The sequence below is a fragment of the Cydia pomonella genome, chromosome 5 (genome assembly GCF_033807575.1).
Source record: "Cydia pomonella isolate Wapato2018A chromosome 5, ilCydPomo1, whole genome shotgun sequence".
NCBI classification, from domain to species: Eukaryota; Metazoa; Arthropoda; class Insecta; order Lepidoptera; family Tortricidae; genus Cydia; species Cydia pomonella.
This window is the reverse complement of record NC_084707.1, coordinates 11838882-11861931: the sequence shown is the minus strand read 5'-3', so window position 1 is coordinate 11861931 and position 23050 is coordinate 11838882. Positions and strand designations below refer to the sequence as shown.

Sequence of the window (23050 nt, the reverse complement as noted above, 5' to 3'; positions counted from 1 at the left end):
GATCCCATACAGGGATAAGTTCGCATTTGTTGTATTTAATTTACTCTGTAACTGTGTTTTTCGTGTTTTTATTTCTATGTACAATAAAGTATATACATACATACATACAAAAAATACAAAATAATTTAAAAAATGTTGTGATTTTACCAATTCTACGGCACAATAGGTGATGTGCCATTATCATTCATCAGGAAAAAAAATTTGCTGTCATAATATTGGATTTGACATTGTCAATTAAATACGACGTATTGATTGAATTTCAAAACAAAGAAAATTTTATTTTATAATTAAGTTTCTATCTACTAATCGTTTTTAAAATGGGCAAAGCCATATGAATCGATGAGGTAAGTATATACTCCTCCAAAGTATACCAAATACTGTTTCGTCCCTTACCTACTGCAAAAATAGCAAAATAAATGTTTCGTCGCAGATATCGGTACAAACATTTAATTACTTTACATTCGTGTAGTGTTTATCCGTCGATCCGTCGTATCCGTATGAAAGCCTGGAGGCTTACCGCGAAAATCTAAGTTTGTCAATTGCGGGCATTTTTCTCTGTCACTCTAATTACGCCTTAGTAAGAGTAAAAGAGAAAGATCCCCGCAATTTGCGAATTTCGATTTTCCCGGTAGGCCCCCTGGTATCGTATTCGTGTATCAGTATCTGTTATAATATTGTAATCGTCGTAGTAATCTGATATTTAATCAAAATTGTTTTAAAACAACAACGGACCAGTTTAAAACATTGACAATGACAGAATTGACAGACAACGTCAGATTAATTAAGTCATGTTTTTAGCTAGACAGTTGAAATTTTCACAGATTATATATTTCTGTTGCCGCTATAACAACAAATACTAACAGAATAAAATAAATATTATATTGGGGGGCTCCCATACAACAAACATATTTTTTTTTGCCGATTTATAAATAATGGTACGGAACCCGTCGTGCGCGAGTCCGACTCGCACTTGCCCGGTTTTTTTTCTATCGAGATAAGACCTAGCTTCTAGTGTAGAACTGGAGTTACGACAATTTAGAATAAGTAAACATTAAAAAAATTATAATAAATTAAATACAAATCCTAGTGGAAAAAATAAACTATTAGCGTATTCTTCGTTTCAATTAAAATGTAGAGAACCAATAAAATTATAGGGTCAGAAAATTGAAATGTTGTCAATTCTTAAATACGGCGACATTTCAAACATTCGTCCGGCATATTGACATTTTTTGACGGGTTAAGGCATCGAATGCACAGACTCATTCGGCTTTCAGCCATGATTGAAAATTATATACTTAATAATAATAATATTTTAATTATTTGGCTATTATATGAATCAAATTAAATATTTCGAAATTGCGGGACTCGTAGCTTTCGCGATTACGGGATTCTGTGACATCGGAAGTCGGGGACTCCGAGGCGTGACTTCCACTTAGCTTCTAATCTTGAACGTGAAATTTGCTTCTATAATTTAATTAGTTTTAGAGCTGCTGGAATGATAAGTTGTTAATATGTATGTGCAACACAAGAGCACATATTTTTACAGCTCAGCTCAAACGAGGCTCAAGGTTCTAAATTGAAAGTTTTTCGCTTGAGACTCTAAAACAGCAGTCAAAGTGTTGCACATATTTGTGCAACATTTTGTTAATTATTCACGAGATATGTATTTCTTCCCAACTATTAAGTAGAGCGACCCTGACTTTTTAAGAGCTTCAGGCTGGTGTCTGCATAGCACTTGCGAAATAAGATAACTATATACCTACCTACCTACTCTACCTAGTGCATCATTATGATTTGTACCTATCCTTATGTATTGTCAAATGCGCTTCTTCAAGGCAACATTTGAGAGTAACTAGGTTTACGATGGGCTTTGTGGTTAGGGAGTTACATTTGTATACAATGTTAAACGTAAGTTATTTCTTCATCATACCGAGGATGGACAAATTAAACTTTATAGTTTCTCAAAATCTAGTGGTTAGCGTTTTAAATTGTACATTGTGCAATAATAGGGGATGTATGGCCAAAATTGCGATGGGGTATTATTCTCGCTAAACCTGCATGAAATACCACGCTATATAAGAAAGTGTGATGAAATAGATGGTAAACCAAGGGATGAAAGGCGCCCATTGTTATAGCGGCAATTTGGCCAAGGTATAGTAGCACCAATAGTCCGAGACTGAAATGGTGTCTTTGATCCGAGTTAAATACTCTACTTTTCAATTCGAATACGAGGAAAGTAAAGTACATGTGCATTTCTTGAGGGTAAGTACTTTTAATTAACAATTTACGTAAAAAATCGTTATTTATGGATTGGAGAGTTAATTATCAGAATGGACAATGTACAACAAATCCATTGAAAACCAAAAAATTTACTGCTTATCGTAAAAAAAGAGGTAAATATGTATACGTATCATTTTCTGTACACTTTTAGAAACAAAAATTACCCACTTTCAGAGCATGAGAAATGAAAACATGTTTATCAGTAAATTAGGAAATATGGTTAGCACAAGAAAATTAACCCGAATATGGGCAATAGGGGGAAATAATTCATGTAGTTTTGAAAACTTATACCTTGTGGTCTCCAGATAAACATACTACAAGTCCATGAGGGTAAGGGCTGTGTTGAGGGTATAGGTACCTTTTTCAGATTTTTGCTCATATCTCGAAAACACGCGGACAAAAGTTTTACCATGAAATTCCCTTCATATTTGATTTGTTTATTTTTTCTCTACTGTCAATACTTTATGATCTACATAGGTACATGCTGTTTAAGTTAACAAAGAGACATTAAAATAGACGATTTAAGAAAACGTCGTTGTTTCGTCATCATAGATATAAGAAGTTCGTCATTGTTCATCATAACTTAATTTTTCTGTTTTGAATAAGCAAGCTTAGTCACCTGCTGACCAAATATAAAAAAAAAACCGGCCAAGAGCATGTCGAGTCATGCTCAGTGTACCTAGTTGGTTACTAAGTTCTGTTACTCGATTTGCAGCCTCTTGATTTCCGTTAAAACAAATACTACCGAAAAAATAAAAAATGACATAATGTGATGAATTTGTGAGCTATAATTTTATTATATACCACACATTACGCTTATCTCGTCGTATATATAATGAATTGGGGCCTAAAAGAGAATCGTATCGCAGTAATTGCGTTGCGCAAATGTGGGCACCCGCCAAACATGATTTTGAAGTTGCTTGAAAACCTAAAAATCGACAAACAATTTGTTTATCGCACAATTAATAGATACAATAGTACTCAAAGCTTCGACGACCGCAAGAGGTCTGGAAGACCACGCACCGTTCGGACCTCAGCTCTAATAAAGGCAGTGGAGGCGAGAATTGCAAGAAACCCCGTCCGGAAGCAAAAGTTGTTGGCAATACAGATGTCTGTGAAGAGAAGCTCCCTAAAAAAAGTTATCAATGAAGACCTTGAACTACACGCTTACCGCAGACAAAAAGGTCATTTGCTTAATGGACGATTAAAGACTATGAGGCTAGAGAGAAGTAGCGTGCTATTGAAGCGGTAAACATAAAATGGCCACCGAAAAATACTATTTACAGATGAAATCTTTTTTGACGGAGTGTGCAAAAAACAGCAAGAGGCGATTGCGGCTGTTCCGAGAGTGCAACGAGACCATCATCCCTCTTATGTGATGATTTGGCTGGGTGTGTCATACTCAGGGCTAACACAGGTTCATTTCTGTGAAAACTGGGGCCAAAGTTTACCAGAAAACCGTTCTCGAACCAATAGTGAAGCCCTTAAGCCACACCCTATTTCAAAACCAGCCATGGGTCTTTCAACAGGACTCAGCTCCTGCACATAAGGCAAAAACAACTCAAGCCTGGTTTCGAAGGAACAAAATTGACTTTATTGCCCACGAAGACTGGCCGTCCTCCAGCCCGGACCTTAACCCCCTGGATTATGCAATATGGCAGGTTATTGAGGAGAAAGCTTGTGCTAAACCCCACACAAATCTTGACTCACCTTAAGCAGGCAGCGTTGCCCTCTCTCAACCTCCAAAAATTTTGTTTTGGCAGCGCCACCCCAGACAGTAATACAGTAGCTCATGACAGGTTGTGCTAATGTTATATAAAGTTGATTCAGTAGTTCCTTAGTAGTAGTAGTATATCTAAAAATCTTTTCATCTTCTGCAATGACATGGTACACCGAAATGGTGATGCTGTTAGTTACGAAATATTAATTCATAGGTATTTAGCAGAAGCTTTTGGACAAAATAAAATATCGTGAGAGAACCGGAGAGGTCCGGGAGAATCCCAAATGACATACTCTTGCACTCATAAACACTAAGTTGATGGTTCGACTGCACGATAACGATTTAATTGGACTGGGCAGATCAGAATATAAATTTGATTCTATCTGGTTTTGTACTAAACTGGCAGTTGGATTGGGCAGAATTATTATCTGTCACTTTAGTACCTGGAACATATTAACTAAAGTTGGGTAGAAGGTGAAATGGCAGTCACAACCGTGAAAACTAGTGCCTGTGCTAATTTATAGGATTCGGTTACTGAGCCGACACCAGGCTCCCTTTAGTGAGCTGTGGCAAAAAGCCGAGATAACGGGATTCAAGTATCATGATTTTTAATGTCGTACTATAATTTCGTGTTAGCATAACAAAAACCATAAAATAGCACTAGCTGGCATGCCCTCAAATCCTACAACTCTTTCCGCACAGACTCTACCCGTTAGGGCGGATCGCTCAATGTATGAAAAAAAATTTTTTCACGGTTTTCGAAAACGATGGGTGCGATTTTGATGCCTCTTGTGGAGGCCATACTTGGAAAAATAATGAAAAAAATATCAAGTACTGGTAAGTGCCTCCACAAAGCGATTGAAAGTAATGAAAAATACATTTAAAAAAGGTGTTTTGGAACCTAACTATTTACATGTTAAAATATTGGCTCTAAGAAAACTATTAAAGGCACTGTCACAGCCATCTGCTGCAGTAAGAACATTTAAATTGCCCCAATTTAATTTTTCAGCCCAAGATTATATTGATATGGTTCCAATTCAAGATATATCAACCCCGCCGATGCTAAAACTTCTTGATGAGAATGAAATAAACAGTTAAACACGTTAATAAATAATCCAGAGATGGTAGAAGAGGTTGTGATATCCAAGATAAATAAAATCCCATGCCACACTCAAGCCGTCGAAAGATGCGTGAAAATTGTAACCGAAGCGTCGGCCTCAGTATGTAGTCCATTAAGAAGAGACGGATATATAAGAAATCGCTTGAAAAGTCGAAAAATTATGCCTCAGTTCGAGAGCAAAAAAGACTTTAAATTGGTATAATTTTAGTAATTTTTCGCAATATTTTACTTTTTTTCCAAAACTACTATAAAAGTTTTCTGAGTTATTATGTGCTATATTTGAACATTGAATCTTATTCTAAAATATAAAAAAATTTAACTGTTTTAAGAGTTTAATTTTCATTCTTTAAATCATAGCTTCAGGTGCGAAAATCGTTAGTTTTTTTATTTTTCGATAGCGTTGTGGAGGCACTTCCCATTATTTGTTTTTTTTTTTAAGTGATTTGCACCCTATAGAGCACCAAATCCACACCCATCGTTAAAGGATTTCTTAAGTTTAGAGAGATCCGCCCTACTACCCGTCCGTCAACATAGACTTTTTGCAAAAACGACTAGACCGATTAGATTCGCTATAGTTTTCCTTGAAAGTCTTTCTTAAGCTTAGTAAGCTTTACATTCATGATTTTTTTGGATCCATGGTTCAGAAGTTAAGGAAGTAGAGGGGGAAACATTATTTTTTCTTTCAGAGCAATTATTTCCGAAAATATGACGTTTATCAAAAAATGGTTAATAAAGGACCGTATTTGAGAGACCTATCCAACGGCACTCCACTAATATAGGGTTGAACCAAAAGAAACATCCCCACTTTTGGTATACGGGAACCACCCTAACATGTTTTTTCTTCTATTTTAAAATTAATCCTACATGGTTCGTTTGAATTAGTGACAGAATAAAAAAGCGGCCAAGTGCGAGTCGGACTCGCCCATGAAGGGTTCCGTACCATTTATGACGTATTAAAAAAAAACTACTTACTAGATCTCGTTCAAACCAATTTTCGGTGGAAATTTGCATGGTAATGGTAATGGCACATACAAACATTATAAATATTGGGTATACTCCTGTGCCATCACTATGCCATGTACTAGAACGAACGCCTACCCTATAATTTATTTCGCCTTGTATGACGACTGACTGACTGTTTAGGTATACGGGAACCACCCTAACATGTTTTTTCTTCTATTTTAAAATTAATCCTACATGGTTCGTTTGAATTAGTGACAGAATAAAAAAGCGGCCAAGTGCGAGTCGGACTCGCCCATGAAGGGTTCCGTACCATTTATGACGTATTAAAAAAAAACTACTTACTAGATCTCGTTCAAACCAATTTTCGGTGGAAATTTGCATGGTAATGGTAATGGCACATACAAACATTATAAATATTGGGTATACTCCTGTGCCATCACTATGCCATGTACTAGAACGAACGCCTACCCTATAATTTATTTCGCCTTGTATGACGACTGACTGACTGTTTAGGTACCGATAATTTAAATAATTTATTTGTTAATGTAGCTTTTAATTGAATAATAATTATAGCCTTATGATATTTACTAGAAACTTCTAAACTTAAATATATAAAATTTTGTACTTTAGCGTGTAGCTGTGCTCTCTCGGAAAGGTTTCCACGGAAGACCAGCGTCGAGATCCTTAGGTGGTATCTTGACATTAAGCTGAGTGGAGACCTTTTCAGTGACGCTTAATAATAAATTGATTCTGTCGTCTCATGTATTACTTAAACTTAAGCGTTTTCTGAATAAATTTCTTCTATTCTATTCTATTCTTCTAATGTATATCATATATTTTTTTTAGTTTTATCATTCTGTTATTTTAGAAGTTACAGGGGGACACACACATTTTATCACTTTGGAAGTGTCTCTCGCATAAACTATTCAGTTTAGAAAAAACCTCAATATCATTTTTGAAGACCTATCCATAGATACCCCACACGTATGGGTTTGATGAAAAAAAAAAATTATGACGGATAAAAAAAACTACTTACTTGATCTCGTTCCAACCAATTTTCGGTGGAAGTTTGCATTGTAATGTATATCATATATATTTTTTTAGCTTTATCATTCTGTTATTTTAGAAGTTACAGGGGGGGGGGGACCACACATTTTATCTTTTTGGAAGTGTCTCTCGCGCAAACTATTCAGTTTAGTTTTTTTTTGAAGACCTATCCATAAATATCCCACACGTATGGGTTTGATGAAAAACAATTTTTTGTGTTTCAGTTCTCAGTATGGGGAACCCCCAAAATTTATTGTTTTTTTTTAAATATTTTTGTGTGAAAATCATAATGCGGTTCATAGAATACATCTACTTACCAAGTTTGAACAGTATAGTTCTTATAATTTCGGGAAAAAGTGGCTGTGACATAAACGGACAGACAGACGGACATGTCGAATCTATAAGTGTTCCATTTTTTGCCATTTGGCTACGGAACCCTAAAAATGCTATAGCTTTTTTTTTCACAATCCATAACTCTCGCGGGAACAATAATAACAATATAGACCTTTGTCCTTTAGTACACCTGCACGAAATAAGATCTTTTTCAATCAAGTGTTATTAAAATGTTATGGGAAAGACACCACTTTGTTGATAACGCGTTAGCGTACGGTACGGTACGGAGCGATACGATACGTTCGTCGCAACACGCTTTCTCTGCACCATGCCTTACCCATCATAAATATTCACTCTACGGGGTCAGGATGGACAGCAAACCAAATGTTTGACGAACCGCCGTCATATCCGTGACTGTAAAAATTTGCAATGGGCGTGGTTTATAATGGTCACCGAACGCGTGGGCATTATGTAACCACGGTAACGCCTGTAACAAGCAAGACCTTTAAGGGTAAACATTTCACAACTTCACTTTAACGAGAACGCGTCGCGAATCTTCAATTACGTGCGAGGAATTTTGTTATAAGCTTTTGGGATATTTTGTACATTGGGCACAGATCATGCCGTTTATTAGAGGAGTTGACGTTTTTGTAAAACTAATTAATAACTGTGACGTTCTCAAGTAAAAGGTACCACATCGTCGCTTATTACCATAAGGACGAAATTTGCTCGTATATTAATACGTCTTATACATATCTTTATGTCAGAGTATCCTTATAGCAAGCGACAAGGTACCACCTTTTGCTTGAGAACGACACACTGTTGATAACCAATCTAAACCACCGCTGCTTTGGACCCGCTCGAATACACACAAAAAATTTCAATGAAACTGGTGGAGTCGTTTACGATATTTTGCGAAACTAATGTGAATTGCATTTGATGTGATCATAGGTTGCACCGCCTAACCCGCCGCCGGTTGTGCAAGAAATATTGATATAATACCTACTAATGTTAAATATTCATACAAAAGCAGTTCGGTCTATTAGTTGTCCGTGACTTTGTTTGCATACAATTTTATTGTATCTTCGTTGTGTAACTATGAGCGTAAGAGCGTAACCAGTAACCACTCACGACTATACTCGTAACTAGTGGTGCGAAAAAGGTTTCAAGGCATGAGGGTTAAACAAACTTTGCTTCCGAGTGAAAATCATCCAAAAAGTCTATTCCACCAGCCATCATGTGGAAACAACTCAAAATTGGCATCATATTATACCCTGATTTATAATTAAATTCCATCAAATCTACCACTGTGTCGCCAGTAAAATAAAACATTCCATAAATAGTAAATATATTATTGGCGAAAGAAGGCACCGTAAGTAAATAATTTAATACTAATTTGAAATACAACATTTAAATGCTTAGTTTAAATAATCAGACTTATTAAAAAGGCAGTCAAAACTATTTTGAGGTAGAAACGTTCGTTTTGAAATGGTAATACTTCAGGTCTAATCAACATTTGGTTATCCGTTTTAATATAATAACATTATCGTCTTAAGATGTGTGTATTATTAGTATTATTACTATACCTTAAAACGTAAATTCGAAAACGACAACTACAGGATAGTGTAATATGCCCTTTTGGTTACCATGATAGATTTATAGCGGCCATAACACTCACTTGTCACTTCATTCAGCATCTGACGTATGTCACTTATAGTATTTTCAAACAGAAAGGGTAATCAGAAAAGAACTGATGTCATCTCAATACAATTTTACGAGATTTAGCATTTTAAGATTATAAATTGTATGGAAATGACACCTGTCACTGTACCCAGCATGTTTCAAAAATACTCTAGTCCCCAACTGAGCAAGGCTTGTACTGTATAAATTATAAGTGCTTAAAGATGATACGTTTGAATGTAATTTTGTACGTATAGTGAATAAATATTTACTTACATACATAACAAAGTTAAAGTATAGGCGGCACATTTAACAAAAACCCTTCATTTATGTAGTTGGCAGCGTTTCATTAAAAATATAGAAAATGGAGTGACCGAAACCGGCAAAACGTCCCACTTTGTCGCTTGCCATAAAGACGAGGTTTGTTTGTATCTTCATGCGTATCAAGGCGTCCTTATGGCAAACGACAAAGTGGGACGTTTTGCCGGTTTCGGTTCTAGTTCGGCCCCCTCCAGACTATGCGCGTGAATCGCGGCGCGACTTCGCGGAGCGAACATACCGCGACGTTGACGTAGACTCCACACTCGCACAACTTCACGGCGATTTCGTAGTTTGGTTCGCGGCAAAATGGCGCCGTAGCGTCAGCTGATCGGATTTAGTTTGCGGCAAGGCACTGATTCAACAATTGTGTACAAATCTGGCACAACATGCACTACAGTGTAGAATTTTGTAGGTAGTTGCCAAATCTGGAACAACTTTGCTGTACTGCATACAGCAGTGCATACTTAATCAACACTTTCATCCAAAAGAAATAAAGTGTTTTTAGTTGATTTAGTATAATACTTATTGCAAACATTTATTGTTAAAATGGATTTCCTTGAAGCAATTACAATCGTGGTTTAGACACAAGAAACATTTACACTAGCATCTTTGGCGATCTGATCAGAATGGATATTCTAGCCAGTGGTTGAAACCATCTTCTGCTTCTTTGATTGGGGGTCAATACGACGCATCTTGAATGCTAAAGCCACTAAGAATAGAGGTGACAGCAATGTTAACTAGTGGGCATAATTAGTTAGAGGGTCGATTAGTACATTTACCTTACAGCCAATTTCGCCAACAAAAAGTCACAGTCTGGCAAAATTTTAAAGTAAAAAAATTAATTATTATTATTATTATTAATCGTATGGCATGCACAGTTGAAGGACAATCAAAGTATGGCCTTGAGGTTGTCAAGCCAGGTAATCAGGTCAGGAGTGACGGAGACCAAATCTTCAGCTGGTCCAGAATAAGAGTGAAGGGGGCAGCGCCGGATGATATGTTCAGTTGTCTGCTCTTCTTCACCGCACTCGCAGAGTGGAGAAACATTCCAGCCCCATTTGTAGGTAAGAGAGTTGCAACAGCCATGCCCAGTCCTCAATCTGTTCAGGCGACACCAAAGTTTGCGAGGGAGATCGAACCCTTTTAATTTTTGTGTCGGGTCTGTTATAAGGGTGAATTTCCCGGCCGTGTCAGCAGACCACTCCACCTTCCACCTATCTGAGATGCTGAAATTCTTTAAGTTCTGGGCTGTAGCTCAGGGTGGGTTCCGGGATTTTAGTCGCTGGGGGGGGGGTGGATGGCAAAACTCATTGTAAGCTGGCAGAGCAGGGTTCTTAGTTATTTTCTGGGTTTCCCTCCTCAGTGCCTGGAGCCGTCGAAGGTGAGGCGGGGCAATGTGGCATAGTAACGGTAACCAGTGGACGGGTGTAGATCTGATGGTACCAGAGATGCAGCGCATAGTCTCGTTTAGTTTTATGTCTACTTTGTGGGTATGTGCGCTTTCAAGCCACACTGGAGCACAATATTCCGCCGCCGAGTAGACGAGCGCGATGGCTGTGGTGCGTAGGCAATCAGCTGAAGCTCCCCAGCTAGTACCGCAAAGTTTCTGTAGGAGATTGTTCCTAGTAGCGATCTTCTGCGAGAGTTTTGTTAGGTGCGTCTTATAGGTCAGTGACCTATCCAGAGTTACTCCAAGATATTTCGGGCAGGGATTGTACCTTAGAGCATCTCCATTCATGTAGACACCTGGTTGATAGTTGGCTAGCTGATTGTTTAGGTGAAAGCAGGCTACCTCAGTCTTGCTAATGCTTGGGATAAGTCTCCACGCACTGAAATATGCGAACTTACGACGCTTAAGCAGAGATCGCCACGACACCAAGAGCTGGCTAGGCCTTTTAGTATAGATGAAGCAACCAATGCCATCAAACAACTCAAGAATAATAAATCTCCTGGCCCTGACAAGATGTTTAATGAGTTTATAAAACATATGGGTCCCGTTGCGGTTAGCTGGCTTTCTGCTATGTTTTCGGACGAAAAAAAATTAATAATAATTTAAAACTAATAATTTCTCAAAATAAAGTAAAAATATATATGTATGTATATATTTCAATCGATGCAATATTATTTATAACTACGAAACCCTAATCTACTTCAAATGCATCATACTGCATACAGTTCCAAATATGAATATAAGTAGTAAATAACCAGGGGGCCTACCGCGAAAACCGAAATTCGCAAATTGCGGGGATCTTTCTCTTTTACTCTTAGTAAGACGTAATCAGAGGACGGAGAAAAATGCCCGCAATTGACGAATTTCGATTTTCCCGGTAGCCGCCCAGACTGCATGGTGTGCCACATTTGTCTTAGTTAAAAAAGCCATTAATGCATAGTGTTCCGAATATGTCACAAAGTTTAATCAAAGAAAGAATTGTAAAACAGATGTGTTTACGTATGTGGACTGCCGTAAAAGTGTTGAGGATTCATTTAACTACACATAACAATAGTAACTTTACCAAAACTTTGATTTTTAATCATCAAAATCGCGAGCCGAAAAACCTCCGCCGTGGTCTGTCACAAAATCGCCGCAACCGGCTTTCTAAGTTTCTATCCACATTTTTTGTAGTATCACGAAAGATCTAGTATGCCACAACTACCCTAATGTGTGAAGCAAAACGGTATAATAAAACCGGCCAAGAGCATGTCGAGCCACGCTCAGTGTAGGGTTCCGTAGTTACTCTTCCGTCACAATAAGCTAAACTGGAGCTTAAAGTATAGTAGATTATAGGGATGAACTGTGGATGTAATAGTTCTTACGTCTTTTTACTATGAAGGGGAAACTTTTTGCGATAACTCAAAAACAGCTAAACTGATCATGTCCGCTATAGTTTTCATTTAATGTATTTCTTAAGCTCTACTTCCACGAGTTTTTTCATATTTTTTGGACCTATGGTTCAAAAGTTAGAGGGGGGGGACACATTTTTTTTTTCTTTCGGAGCGATTATCTCCGAATATATTCACTTTATCAAAAAATGTTTGTCGAAGACCCCTATTAGTTTTGAAAGACCTTTCCAACGATACCCCACACTGTAGGGTTGAAGCAAAAAAAAATTCACCCCCAATTTACGTGTAGGGGAGGTACCCTAAAAAAAAAAAAATTTATATTTTATTGTACGACTTTGTCGGCTTTATTGATTTATATATCCATACCAAATTTCAGCTTTCTAGCACTAACGACCACGGAGCAAAGCCTCGGACAGACAGACAGACAGACAGACAGACAGACAGACGGACATGGCGAAACTATAAGGGTTCCTAGTTGACTACGGAACCCTAAAAACGGTACATAGAGATGGCGTTAATAAAGTGTGGTAGCCGGAAATATCGAGTGTGATAAACTTGTGACGGTATGCGGTAAAGGGTTAAAACGCATATTCATTTACTTACCTTATTCGAAGCATATGAGTAAACTCTGCCTGGTAGCATTAAAATACCTAGTTTCGAGCCAATGACGAGCCATTCTGGGATTTCGTTTAAATAAAGCTCATCCCCACTGCCAGGTGGTGGTCCACCAATGGTGGTGGAGAAAAAAGAGCGAAATATAGCCATAAGTTAGGAAGAGACAGCAATATAATGGCGGGAAACGACGAGCCTCTTTCAATTAATAAGCTTCGAATAAGGTAAAGTACATTATTGCAGAGGCCGGGAAATGGCAATTCGTGGATGAGTTTCGATTCCGACGCGTGAATCGCGGCGCGACTTCGCGGAGCGAACATACCGCGACATTGACGTAGACTCCACACTCGTACAACTTCACGGCGATTTCGCAGTTTAGTTTAAAACGTAGTGATTATATGCTCTTTGTTTGCAACAAGGCACTGATTCAAACTGGGAACTGTCAAATTGATTTTTGGTTGATCAAGTTCGCACCCAATATAATCAAGTAGCCGCCATAGAAGGTTATGACAGATGATTAACCGACTCGTGAGCGAATCGCGGCGCGAAGCGATCGCTAGTGTGGAGACTTGCAAGTTCGCGCTACGCGTCTCCTTTGACGCGGGCAAAATACCGACAAAAAACGGGGAATAAGGCGCGAAGGCGTGAACAATTTGCGAAATCCACGCGAGGGCCCTCCACACTCGCGTTCGCGGCTTCGCGCCTCGATTCGCGCACGAGTGTGTATATACATAATTACATAGATTTATAATTAGCCTAGATGCCTAGTCTGTACATCCCTAGTGAAGCCATTTCGAGTATGACATTATGTCGCCCGCGTGTCATCGTATCCGAACGGCCCTCGCAGTACTCAAGGTCGAGTTGGTTTGTGTACACCTCCCGGTTATAAATTAAAAAATAAAAGAAAGATGGTTGTTTGTGCGGTGAATGGGTGTCACAACACATCAGTGAATAAAAACAAACCGCCTGATATAACATTTCACGCGTAAATATCCAGTTTAATGTGATATTTTTACGTAATTGTAAATACAAAAATCCAAATTTTCGTCAGCCGCCATTACTTATAAATGTTGCCAGGTGACATGAATCTTTTTTCCTCGAAATGAGGCATGACGATTACATTGATAAAATAAAATTACTATGCTTACTTTACGTTCCTTGTATGACTATAGAAAATATTCTTTTTTAGTTTTTCATTCTTTTATTTCAAATTATGTTTTGTCTTTTATAAAATAACAGTTTAAATTTATATGTATTATGTCTGATATTCGTTTTAGATTTCCGACTGATCCGCTTCTGTCTGCGAGATGGAAGGAAAAAATTAGATTAAATTGGAACGATGCAATATGGAAACCGACTAAACATAGTCGAATATGCTCTCGCCATTTTGATGAGCAAGAAAAGTAAATTGTATTTGTGGAACACAGGTGTTACAGTTAAGGTCTGTAAAAACGAAACGCAACTGTCACTGTCGCACTTATATGGAAGACTGATAGAGAGACGAGAGACACAAAGCGTTTCGTTGTCGAAGCAATAGCGATTGCAACCTTGGCTAGGCCGGCAGGTACAATTACTAGTACTGACGATAAATAGTTATTTGTTTTACAAGAGGGAAAGTTGTTGTTTAACCGCTCGTGCTAATTAGCAATATTATCGAGCTAAGTAGATAAAGATCCCAAAATTTCTAAAAATGGAATCTTGAGCGTTGCGAGGGTTTCAAGTTACGAGAGTTAAACAAATTTTGCCCCAAGTGAAACAAAACTTCATCACACCAACCCGAAGAAAATATTAAATGTAAGATATCAAATAAAATCAAACCAAATCGAATCCAAATGATCGTCATTAAATATTTATCATTTAAAATCATTATTCCAAAGTCAATTCTACCAGCTATTATCTGTGCACATTTGTAAAATAAAAAAATAAACGTTTTTTATTTAAACATTATTTCACTAAGTTCAGAAATGCAAAGTCCTTAAAAGAAACCTTGAAAGCTTTTGCTATAAATTTAATATCTACATACACACTCCCAAATGATTGATAGCCAAGTATAAGGATGTGGTTAAAATCAATCTACTTTAAGGAGAATAAATGAACTCTGGCAACCCGTTTTTGTATATATGTGTGTGTCGCTGAGCGTAAGACACGAGCGTCGCACGCACACATCGATCGTGTTTCGGCTTCACTTTTGGCAGATTAGCCTTATGAGGACTAACTGTCTATGTGTGATAGGTCATTGCATAATTATGTTTCTAAAAAGTAAAAAACAACAGTAATAACCACGTAGTGATTATATGCTCTTTGGTAATAACTTTCCCGTCTGCTAAAACACGACAATAATGGTTTGAATTTGTGTTTGACCATAACGATAAACTTCCCGTACTATTTTTGCTACAATAAGGTGAACATTTCCGAGTATATTGGAGAAAAGTAAATTAATATGCGTTTCAATGGTAGGTAAAACATGTCTATTTCAAATATTGTTAACGATGTGCTGAGGGCCTATCGCGATCCACGTTTGACGTGTTACCTCTCTGTCGCACTTGTAAATTCGTACGTAAGTGTGACAGGGAGGCAACACCTCGAACGTGGTTCGCGGTAAGCCCTCTGATATTCCGTGGAACGAAAACGATCATTAGGCCCGAAATCGGGACTGATTTCGGGCCTGATATCGGGAGGGGTGGATGTAATTAGCGTTTAATTAAATCCATTCTTAAAGCGCCAACGGAAAATTACTCTTGCTCAGGCCCGAAATCGGGTCTGATATCAGGCCTGATAAAGTGTGGATGTAATAGGCACTATAGTGTTTTTCACCCCATTCGTGGTTTGTTAATGCCACAGAATTCCGTGGTTATTGCGTTGCATTGCTGCTTCACTTTTGTTTGACATGTTAACGAAAGAGATGCAAGTAGTGCAATCCACAAACTATGAAGTGACGCCGTAATTTGAAATACAGTATGAACCAGAGACATGTCAGTCGCTTCGCTATGGTATGAACCGACGTGTATTTGGCAGTTACACCAACATAACAGTTTTAATTTCGTTTTGTAGCGTAGAAAACTAAATTGGAGCTAGTCTATAGCATGTCATAGACAAGATACTTGCGTTATCTGTGTCCAGTACAGCATATCGAAAAAGTACTATAAATTAGTCTATAGGCTGCACCCTTCCTTCTTACAAAATCTCTAAAAAATGGCTGATAATAAGTTATACGATATATTGGGTGTTTCTAGGAATGCTAGTGATGCAGAAATAAGAAGGGTAAGAATCATAAGCATACTTTAACATCTCTAAATACGTTAAATAATCTCCTTCCTGGAGCCTAACCGTAGCACGTTATACCCATTGTTCATTTTGTCATGCTTACTTCATTTTGCAGAGCTACCACAAGTTGGCGAAGGAATTCCATCCCGACAAAAACCCTGCTGCAGGTGATAAATTCAAAGAAATTAGCTTTGCCTACGAAGCGTTATCGGACCCGAAGAAAAGACAAACGTACGATAAGTATGGGCTTAAAGGTTTGCAAGAAGGTGGACAAGGTGGCGGTTTTCCCCCCGACGATATCCTGGGTCACTTTTTTGGTGACATCTTCGGCATGGGTGGAGGCAGTAGAGGCCGTCAGCGAGCTCGCGGCGAGGATACCATACATCCGCTGAAAGTGTCTCTAGAGGACATGTATAATGGCAAAACAGCCAAGTTACAACTAAGTAAAAATGTGATTTGTGGCCCGTGTAAGGGCATAGGTGGAAAGCCAGGAGCTGTTGTGTCTTGCAAGGACTGCCATGGACAGGGTATCAAAATTTCTTATCAACAGATAGGGCCCAACATGACTCGCCAATTTCAAACCCGCTGCCCAACATGCCAAGGACAAGGTGAAACAATTAATGAGAAGGATAAGTGTCCTAAGTGCAAAGGTAAGAAAGTCTTAAATGAGACCAAGATACTGGAAGTTCATGTAGAAAAAGGCATGCGGGAAAACCAGAAAATATACTTTAGGGGTGAAGGAGATCAGCAGCCTGACACACAACCTGGAGATGTGATAATTGTACTGCAGCAGAAAACGCATGATGTGTTCCAAAGGACGGGTGATGATCTTTTGATGAAACGTGAAGTCACACTAACTGAGGCTTTATGTGGTTTTGAGTTTGTTGTCAAACACTTAGATGGCCGTGATTTGCTCATAAGACACTTTACTGGAGAAGTAATTAAGCCTGGAGATCTCAAGGGAATCCAAGGTGAAGGGATGCCTCAATTCAAAAATCCATTTGAGAAGGGGAATTTATATGTAAAGTTTGATGTTGTTTTTCCTGATAATAACTTTGCTTCGGAAGAGCAGTTAAAACAGATTGAGAGTATATTACCACCTCGACCCGCATTTGTAATGCCCACTGGTGAGGACGTGGAGGAAGTGAACCTGATGGAGTACACAGCCAACGACCGCAACCGTGGAGGCCGCGAGGAGGCATATGCCAGTGACGATGAGGAGCACATGCATGCTGGTCCAGGAGTGCAATGTGCCCATCAGTAGTTCAATTATCCTTATGGATTTCTACACTGACCTCATGGTTTTTTATAGGTAGTTTAATATTTCTAAACATTCTTTGCATTAGTTCCGAATGCTAGACATTTTTTCATTAATGAATGCAATAATTTATGATGTGACTAGTTGCAATTGTAAATTTTATAGTGAGTCACAATTAAATCATATACTGTTTTATCACAGAGTCACATGACATGCAATAATAAAGTAGCCTTAAACTTGTGTTAATAAAACAGGTGTTTTTTTACACATTCATTTTATCAATAACCATACCCATTTTTATAGTTTTTGACCTGTTTAAAATGTATTGGTTAAAATATCTATACACATTTCCTATAAGATATTCATTCCAGGGACATTATTTTGTATGGCTGAGGTAAATAATCATCATAAAATGTAAACAACATGTTTTATTTCTAAATTCCTATTGACCTTCCAGTACAGAAAATAGTAATTAGACATGAATATTCAGTTCTATTGTATCTACAGCTATTGTATGATAAAAAAAAACATGGATGTTTAATTCCAGTTGGGGCTTCATTTTAGCTGGAGGTGAAGTTTGCTTTGTCATCTAGTCTCTGCAAGCTTTCAGGCTTCTCAATATATATCATAATAATAATGCCATTACTAGTTCTTACTTAACTTATTCTCCATCCATAAGGCTTCAATTGATTCATAGTATTTTTTGAAATCTTTTCTACTTTTACACAGGACATTAAGATTGATTTCAGTAAATCCTAATTTACGCAACTTTTCCAACCTTTGCTTGACTGTATTAGGCGATGCTACTAAAACCCTGGGCTTGTTAGCAATATCTTCTGGTTGAAAACCCTCACTGATCAAGAAATCCAAAAAGTGTTTTACCTAAAAACAAAAATAACACCTTAGGGAAAGAATAAGTTATTTTCCTGAAGGCAAACTGTTGATAAGTCAATCTTGTAATTTAACACTTATTTGCATCAAAAATGAAAGACAATTAAATTTCATAAACTTGCAGTAAATCCTTCTTATTTAAATGATGTTACAAAACTCTCAGTAATAATAAAAAGAGTTTGACTTCATCCCAAGCCAAGTTTAAACAAACAAACAAACCTTCGTAACTCTGATTGTCTTAAGAGCTGGTATTCTTGTGCAAATCTCTGCAACAGCTTCAGGGGTGGTATTCAATCGGTCAGCCAAATATATTTGTGTTGATTTATTTCCCCCAAGGATATTTTTAGTATCCTGTGATATCTTTATGTATCTGAAAGTAATTTACAAAAATACATTTGTAAATGTGACATTATCTATGAAAAGGGACCTTATTGTCGGTGGTGCTTACGCAATTTTCAACGATGTTCCCATATTATAAACAACGCCGCGCTACGCAGTGCGGCGTAAGCGCCATCGACAATAAGGTCCCTTTTCATAGATAATGTCACAAATAATGTTTGATAGTTATTCTAATTATAGAATTTAAAAAAAGTAAAAAAATACCTATTCATTATATCCTGTTTACAGCGAACCATCCAAGGATAGAGTGTCTCAATCCCCATATCTTTTACTCTCTGTAGTCTTTCACGAATAGTCTCATGTTTATATTTAAGTACCCATAAATCTCTTAAAATACGATCAGTAGACACACCCATTTCTAAAATGTAAAGAAAAAATAACTTAAATAAATGAATACATTTAACAACTTATGGAATCTCCTCACAATCTGTCTCCAGAAGTCCAGACTTACCTAGAAGAGTTCTCAAAGAGTTCTCCAACCACTGGAATGATAAGGTGTACACAAAAGTTCTTTTTGCTAGGCGTTCACTAAGTTCTGATGGTGAGCACTGAAAATCAAAGTTAATGTTTTAGGTGTATTAAAAAAAAACAAAAAGCGTTGAGCATAAAATGTGCTTCAACAAACCATACCTTAATTTTGTCAGCAATATAATATAGTCTGTTGTTGCAGAAGCCATTCATGCTATCATTTTTTGTAGTTTGATAGATATGTAGTAAAGTATTCATAGGTAATTTATAATAAGGTCGGGCATGTTCTTCTGATAAAAAATTCATTTGTGATATTAATTTTTCTTTGGAACATTTAATATTACCTGCAAAGAAAAATATATTATCAGAAAATTATACCTAGCCGGTGAATTAAAAAAAATATTGAATAGTTTTCATTGATTACCATTGTTTTCATTTTTCGTTATTACTTCTGCTTTGGATGTAGTATTGTAAAATTGAAGCTTAGTGAAATCATTTATTAAGTTGTTGTATAATTGGTTCTCACATTTTGCTCTTGGCAACCAGGATATTTTGTGGAAACTACCCCCAATTAAGGTATTAATTTGTCTGAGTAAAACAAATGACGAAACAAATTTTCGCATATTTAATAAATTACGCATGCACAGCGATTAAAAATAAAAACGTATGATCATTATTAAATAACCATATGATTTTGACATTCATTTTTTTTTTCGCCCTTCTGGACAGGCTATGACCAAAGGCCATACTGCCTCGTCTTCGGTGAGAATAAATTTCATAAATCATTTTTGGTTGTAAAGTCTTCCTTTTATATACTCATAAGTCAAATCCTATAAGTGTGTCTTCAGTATATTTGTCTTCAATAGTTTGTTTTTCTTTATATTGTCCAGCCGTGGCAGCATGGTTCCATTTTTGCCGCTTGTCACTATGCCCGTCACTTTCGCACTTACATACTTGATAGAACGTGACAGGCATGGTGACAAATGATAAAGAGCCAACCATCTTAGCCATACAGTCCAATAATAAGTCTTCAGTATAATAAAATTACAATTAGCAATTACATGTCAGTATCAGGGTTACCACATCTTGGTTTTTCTCCAAATCCAGTAGAAATTAGAATTGCAAGTATACAAAATGAAAACTCCTCTCAGAGGTAAATCTGTGAGGATTCAAAATTAAAATCGAACCAAGTCATTACAACAAATTTACAAATTCCTTATCCTATATCTCACCAACGCTGCTTACTATATACAATACAATATATATATATATACAATGGCAAATATGTACATTTATTTACAATAAAGTCTGTAATGTTACGCGGGATACACTCAGAAAACGCTCAAAGATAAGTGCAAGTTCACAAGGCGCTGAATGCCAAAGGATGGGCAGTCAAAAATAATATGAGATAAGTATAATGTCTTCATTTAAGTTACAGCAGTGTGAGCATTTCGGACTATCGACCATTTCAAGACGATACAAATGACAGTTCAATCGACAATGACCAAACGAAGGCGCATAATAATGGAATAAAATTTTCTATTAACATTAAAATTACTTTTACAAAATCATGGCTGACTATTAACTTTTACTTTAAATGTAACGTACCACAATCCCTTATTATCTACTTGAATAGCATGATTCCAACGTGTCATCCATTTTCTGGACATTCTATGTTTCAGAATTGGAATAAGATCTGTATAAGGTAACGCTACATTAAGATATGAATTTTCAGTATTAGGTAACGCTACATTAAGATATGAATTTTCAGTATTAGAGCATTAATTGATTTAGCTAAAAAGTCAGCACGTCATTCCCAACTACTCCAATATGAGACGGAACCCACATGAAGCTTACACCTTACCTTCGAGAAAGAGATCAACCCAAGACTGTTTAATAACAAACATTAAATAATTTGTTTTAGCATGAATTTTATGATTTTGTAAATTCTTAAGCACACTCATACAATCATTTACTATAAGCCATTTATTAAATCCTTGGTTTTAATGCTTAATATGCTTTAGAGCTGCAAGAATGGCAATAGCTTCTGCTGAATATATACAGTTTTTATCTAACTTATACCCAAGACCTCTACCCACAGTAGTATCAAATAAGGCAAAAGAAACATTAGAATCAATTTTAGATCCATCAGTGTATATCAAATGATGATCATTCCATGCTGATAATTTGCTGTACACTGCTTCTTTAGAAGACAGTGCATTGTCGATAAAAATGCCAATTTCTGGGAATTTACTATCAAAGTTGCCTTCATAACATGGTAACACTCAAGCAGAGGACTTGTCAAAGAGCATATCAAAATGATATCAAAGGAGCATATAACCATAACCACTACGTTTTAGGACTTGTGAATATTGCAACTGTCAAATAAGTCTAATAATTCAATCGCATTTTGAAGGGAGCGTGCATGAACTGTAGGAGGCAGCACAGGAGCCGTCATATTTTTGGCGCGAGGCGTAAATGTGATGTTTATTGTTCCGATGTAGCCCACAAGATGGCAGAACCTACTATGCACAAGATAACACGTGATGTGTAAATGTACATGCTTATAGTTCCGATTCAGGCCACAAGATGGCAGACCCTCCAACGCGCACGGTCCCTATACAGAAGGAGCTAAAAGGTTTGACAAAAGTTGACTATTTTGAGAATAACATTTCAAAATAATTTTTTTCTCTCAAATAATTCTCGATGTGCTGATATTTGGTGAAACGGAAAAATATTATTTTTCGGGCCCGAAATCGTGTCCTGATAAAGTGTGGATGTAATTGGCACTTTCATCAGTCTTCGCTTAGTTAGATAATTGCCTCGGGTCTCCAGCTGGGTCGCTTTATGCCCTAGTTGTATAATTTACTAGTCTCCTCATTATTAAGGATATTCTACCTAATTGTTTTTCATATACCTAGGAGGCAAACGACTGATATTCTCCTGATTATAAGCGATTACCGGCACCCACAGACCCGCAATTAACACCAGAGGGGTTGTAAGTGCGCTGCCGGAATTTAAAATTGTATGCTCTTTTCTTGAAGATCGTATCCGTTCGGAAATATCGTAGGCGACAGTTCATTGCACAGTTTAGCTGTGCAAGGTAGTAAGTTTCTGGAGAAACGCACAGTTGAGGACTGCCAACCATCGTAAGTGGTGAAGATGGAAATGTCGCTTAGGGCGATGGCGGAAAGAAGCGGCAGGAATTAATCCGAACAATTCCTCGGAGCATTCCCCGTGATACACGCGATAAAAAATGCAGAGCGAGGCACATCTCTACGCAGCGCCAAGCCGATCTGAAATACGCTGCAGCCAGCCGACAATTCGAGTCGCTCTTCGTTAGATGTGGTCCAGAGGGAGAACCGAAGCTGGTACTGGGCTGTCCCTGGCCACAGATGAAAACAGTAGGTAGGTATTCCATACCTTCAACTCACTGGGTTTTTATAATTATTTAAGCTTTGCGTTACCATTTGCAAGTAGGTATAGATAGAGGAAATGCAACACGAATAATAGGGGAAATGCAGTCATGTGAGGTCAGAGGGCCTACCGCGAACACCGAAGTTTACAAATTACGGCCATCTTTCTATGTCTTCGCGTTTGCGGTGCGGTAGGACCTCTGCCTCCTATCACTCTTGTCTATTCGAGCAACAGAGGGGCCCTATAACGAATTTTCGTGGTAGGACGTCGTTATACTTACTCACTCATTTTCGTTTGACATAGAATAAAGTGGTTCTGACAATTGTTAGCAGACTGACTTGACTGACTGAGGAATTAATATTGAAAGCGGAGGCCTTGGAGGATTTAACAACTCGAGTCGCCTGTAAGAGCTTATATGGACTGACGTTTTCTGGCA

General features: G+C 37.5%; 3 protein-coding genes across 4 annotated transcripts in view; 1 reads left to right on the top strand and 2 right to left on the bottom strand.

Moving 5' to 3' along the window:
* LOC133517715 (uncharacterized) overlaps positions 1-7900 on the bottom strand; it is a 32564-nt gene extending 24664 nt beyond the window's left edge. The window contains exon 1 of the mRNA XM_061851094.1: positions 7801-7900. The gene's annotated coding sequence lies outside the window, so the exon portion shown is untranslated. The remainder of the gene's footprint in view (positions 1-7800) is intronic.
* Positions 7901-16018: 8118 nt separating this feature from the next.
* Positions 16019-17861, top strand: LOC133517713 (dnaJ homolog subfamily A member 2-like). The gene is made up of 2 exons (XM_061851089.1): positions 16019-16178; positions 16297-17861. The coding sequence occupies exons 1-2, from the start codon at positions 16110-16112 to the stop codon at positions 17443-17445; spliced, it is 1218 nt and encodes a 405-aa protein (XP_061707073.1). The 5' UTR covers positions 16019-16109; the 3' UTR covers positions 17446-17861.
* LOC133517714 (transcription termination factor, mitochondrial-like) lies at positions 17853-19903 on the bottom strand. Of its 2 annotated transcripts, XM_061851091.1 has the most exons (6): positions 19622-19903; positions 19360-19541; positions 19181-19277; positions 18934-19087; positions 18550-18700; positions 17853-18321 (listed from the first exon to the last, which is right to left on the bottom strand). In XM_061851091.1, the coding sequence occupies exons 1-6, from the start codon at positions 19836-19838 to the stop codon at positions 18085-18087; spliced, it is 1038 nt and encodes a 345-aa protein (XP_061707075.1). In that variant the 5' UTR covers positions 19839-19903; the 3' UTR covers positions 17853-18084. The 2 variants fall into 2 exon arrangements, with proteins under 2 accessions (XP_061707075.1, XP_061707076.1); XM_061851092.1 differs by lacking the exon at positions 19360-19541 and having other exon boundaries at positions 19622-19900.
* Positions 19904-23050: the final 3147 nt, after the last annotated feature.

Excerpts from the sequence above, each read along its gene's own strand:
- LOC133517713 (XM_061851089.1), top strand. The coding sequence starts at position 16,110 with ATGGCTGATAATAAGTTATACGATATATTGGGTGTTTCTAGGAATGCT. Across the intron at positions 16,179-16,296 it reads GTGATGCAGAAATAAGAAGG|AGCTACCACAAGTTGGCGAA; the intron begins GTAAGAATCATA and ends TTCATTTTGCAG.
- LOC133517714 (XM_061851091.1), bottom strand. The coding sequence starts at position 19,838 with ATGCGTAATTTATTAAATATGCGAAAATTTGTTTCGTCATTTGTTTTA. Across the intron at positions 19,088-19,180 it reads CTCTTTGAGAACTCTTCTAG|AAATGGGTGTGTCTACTGAT; the intron begins GTAAGTCTGGAC and ends TTTACATTTTAG. Across the intron at positions 18,322-18,549 it reads AGACAATCAGAGTTACGAAG|GTAAAACACTTTTTGGATTT; the intron begins GTTTGTTTGTTT and ends TTTTGTTTTTAG.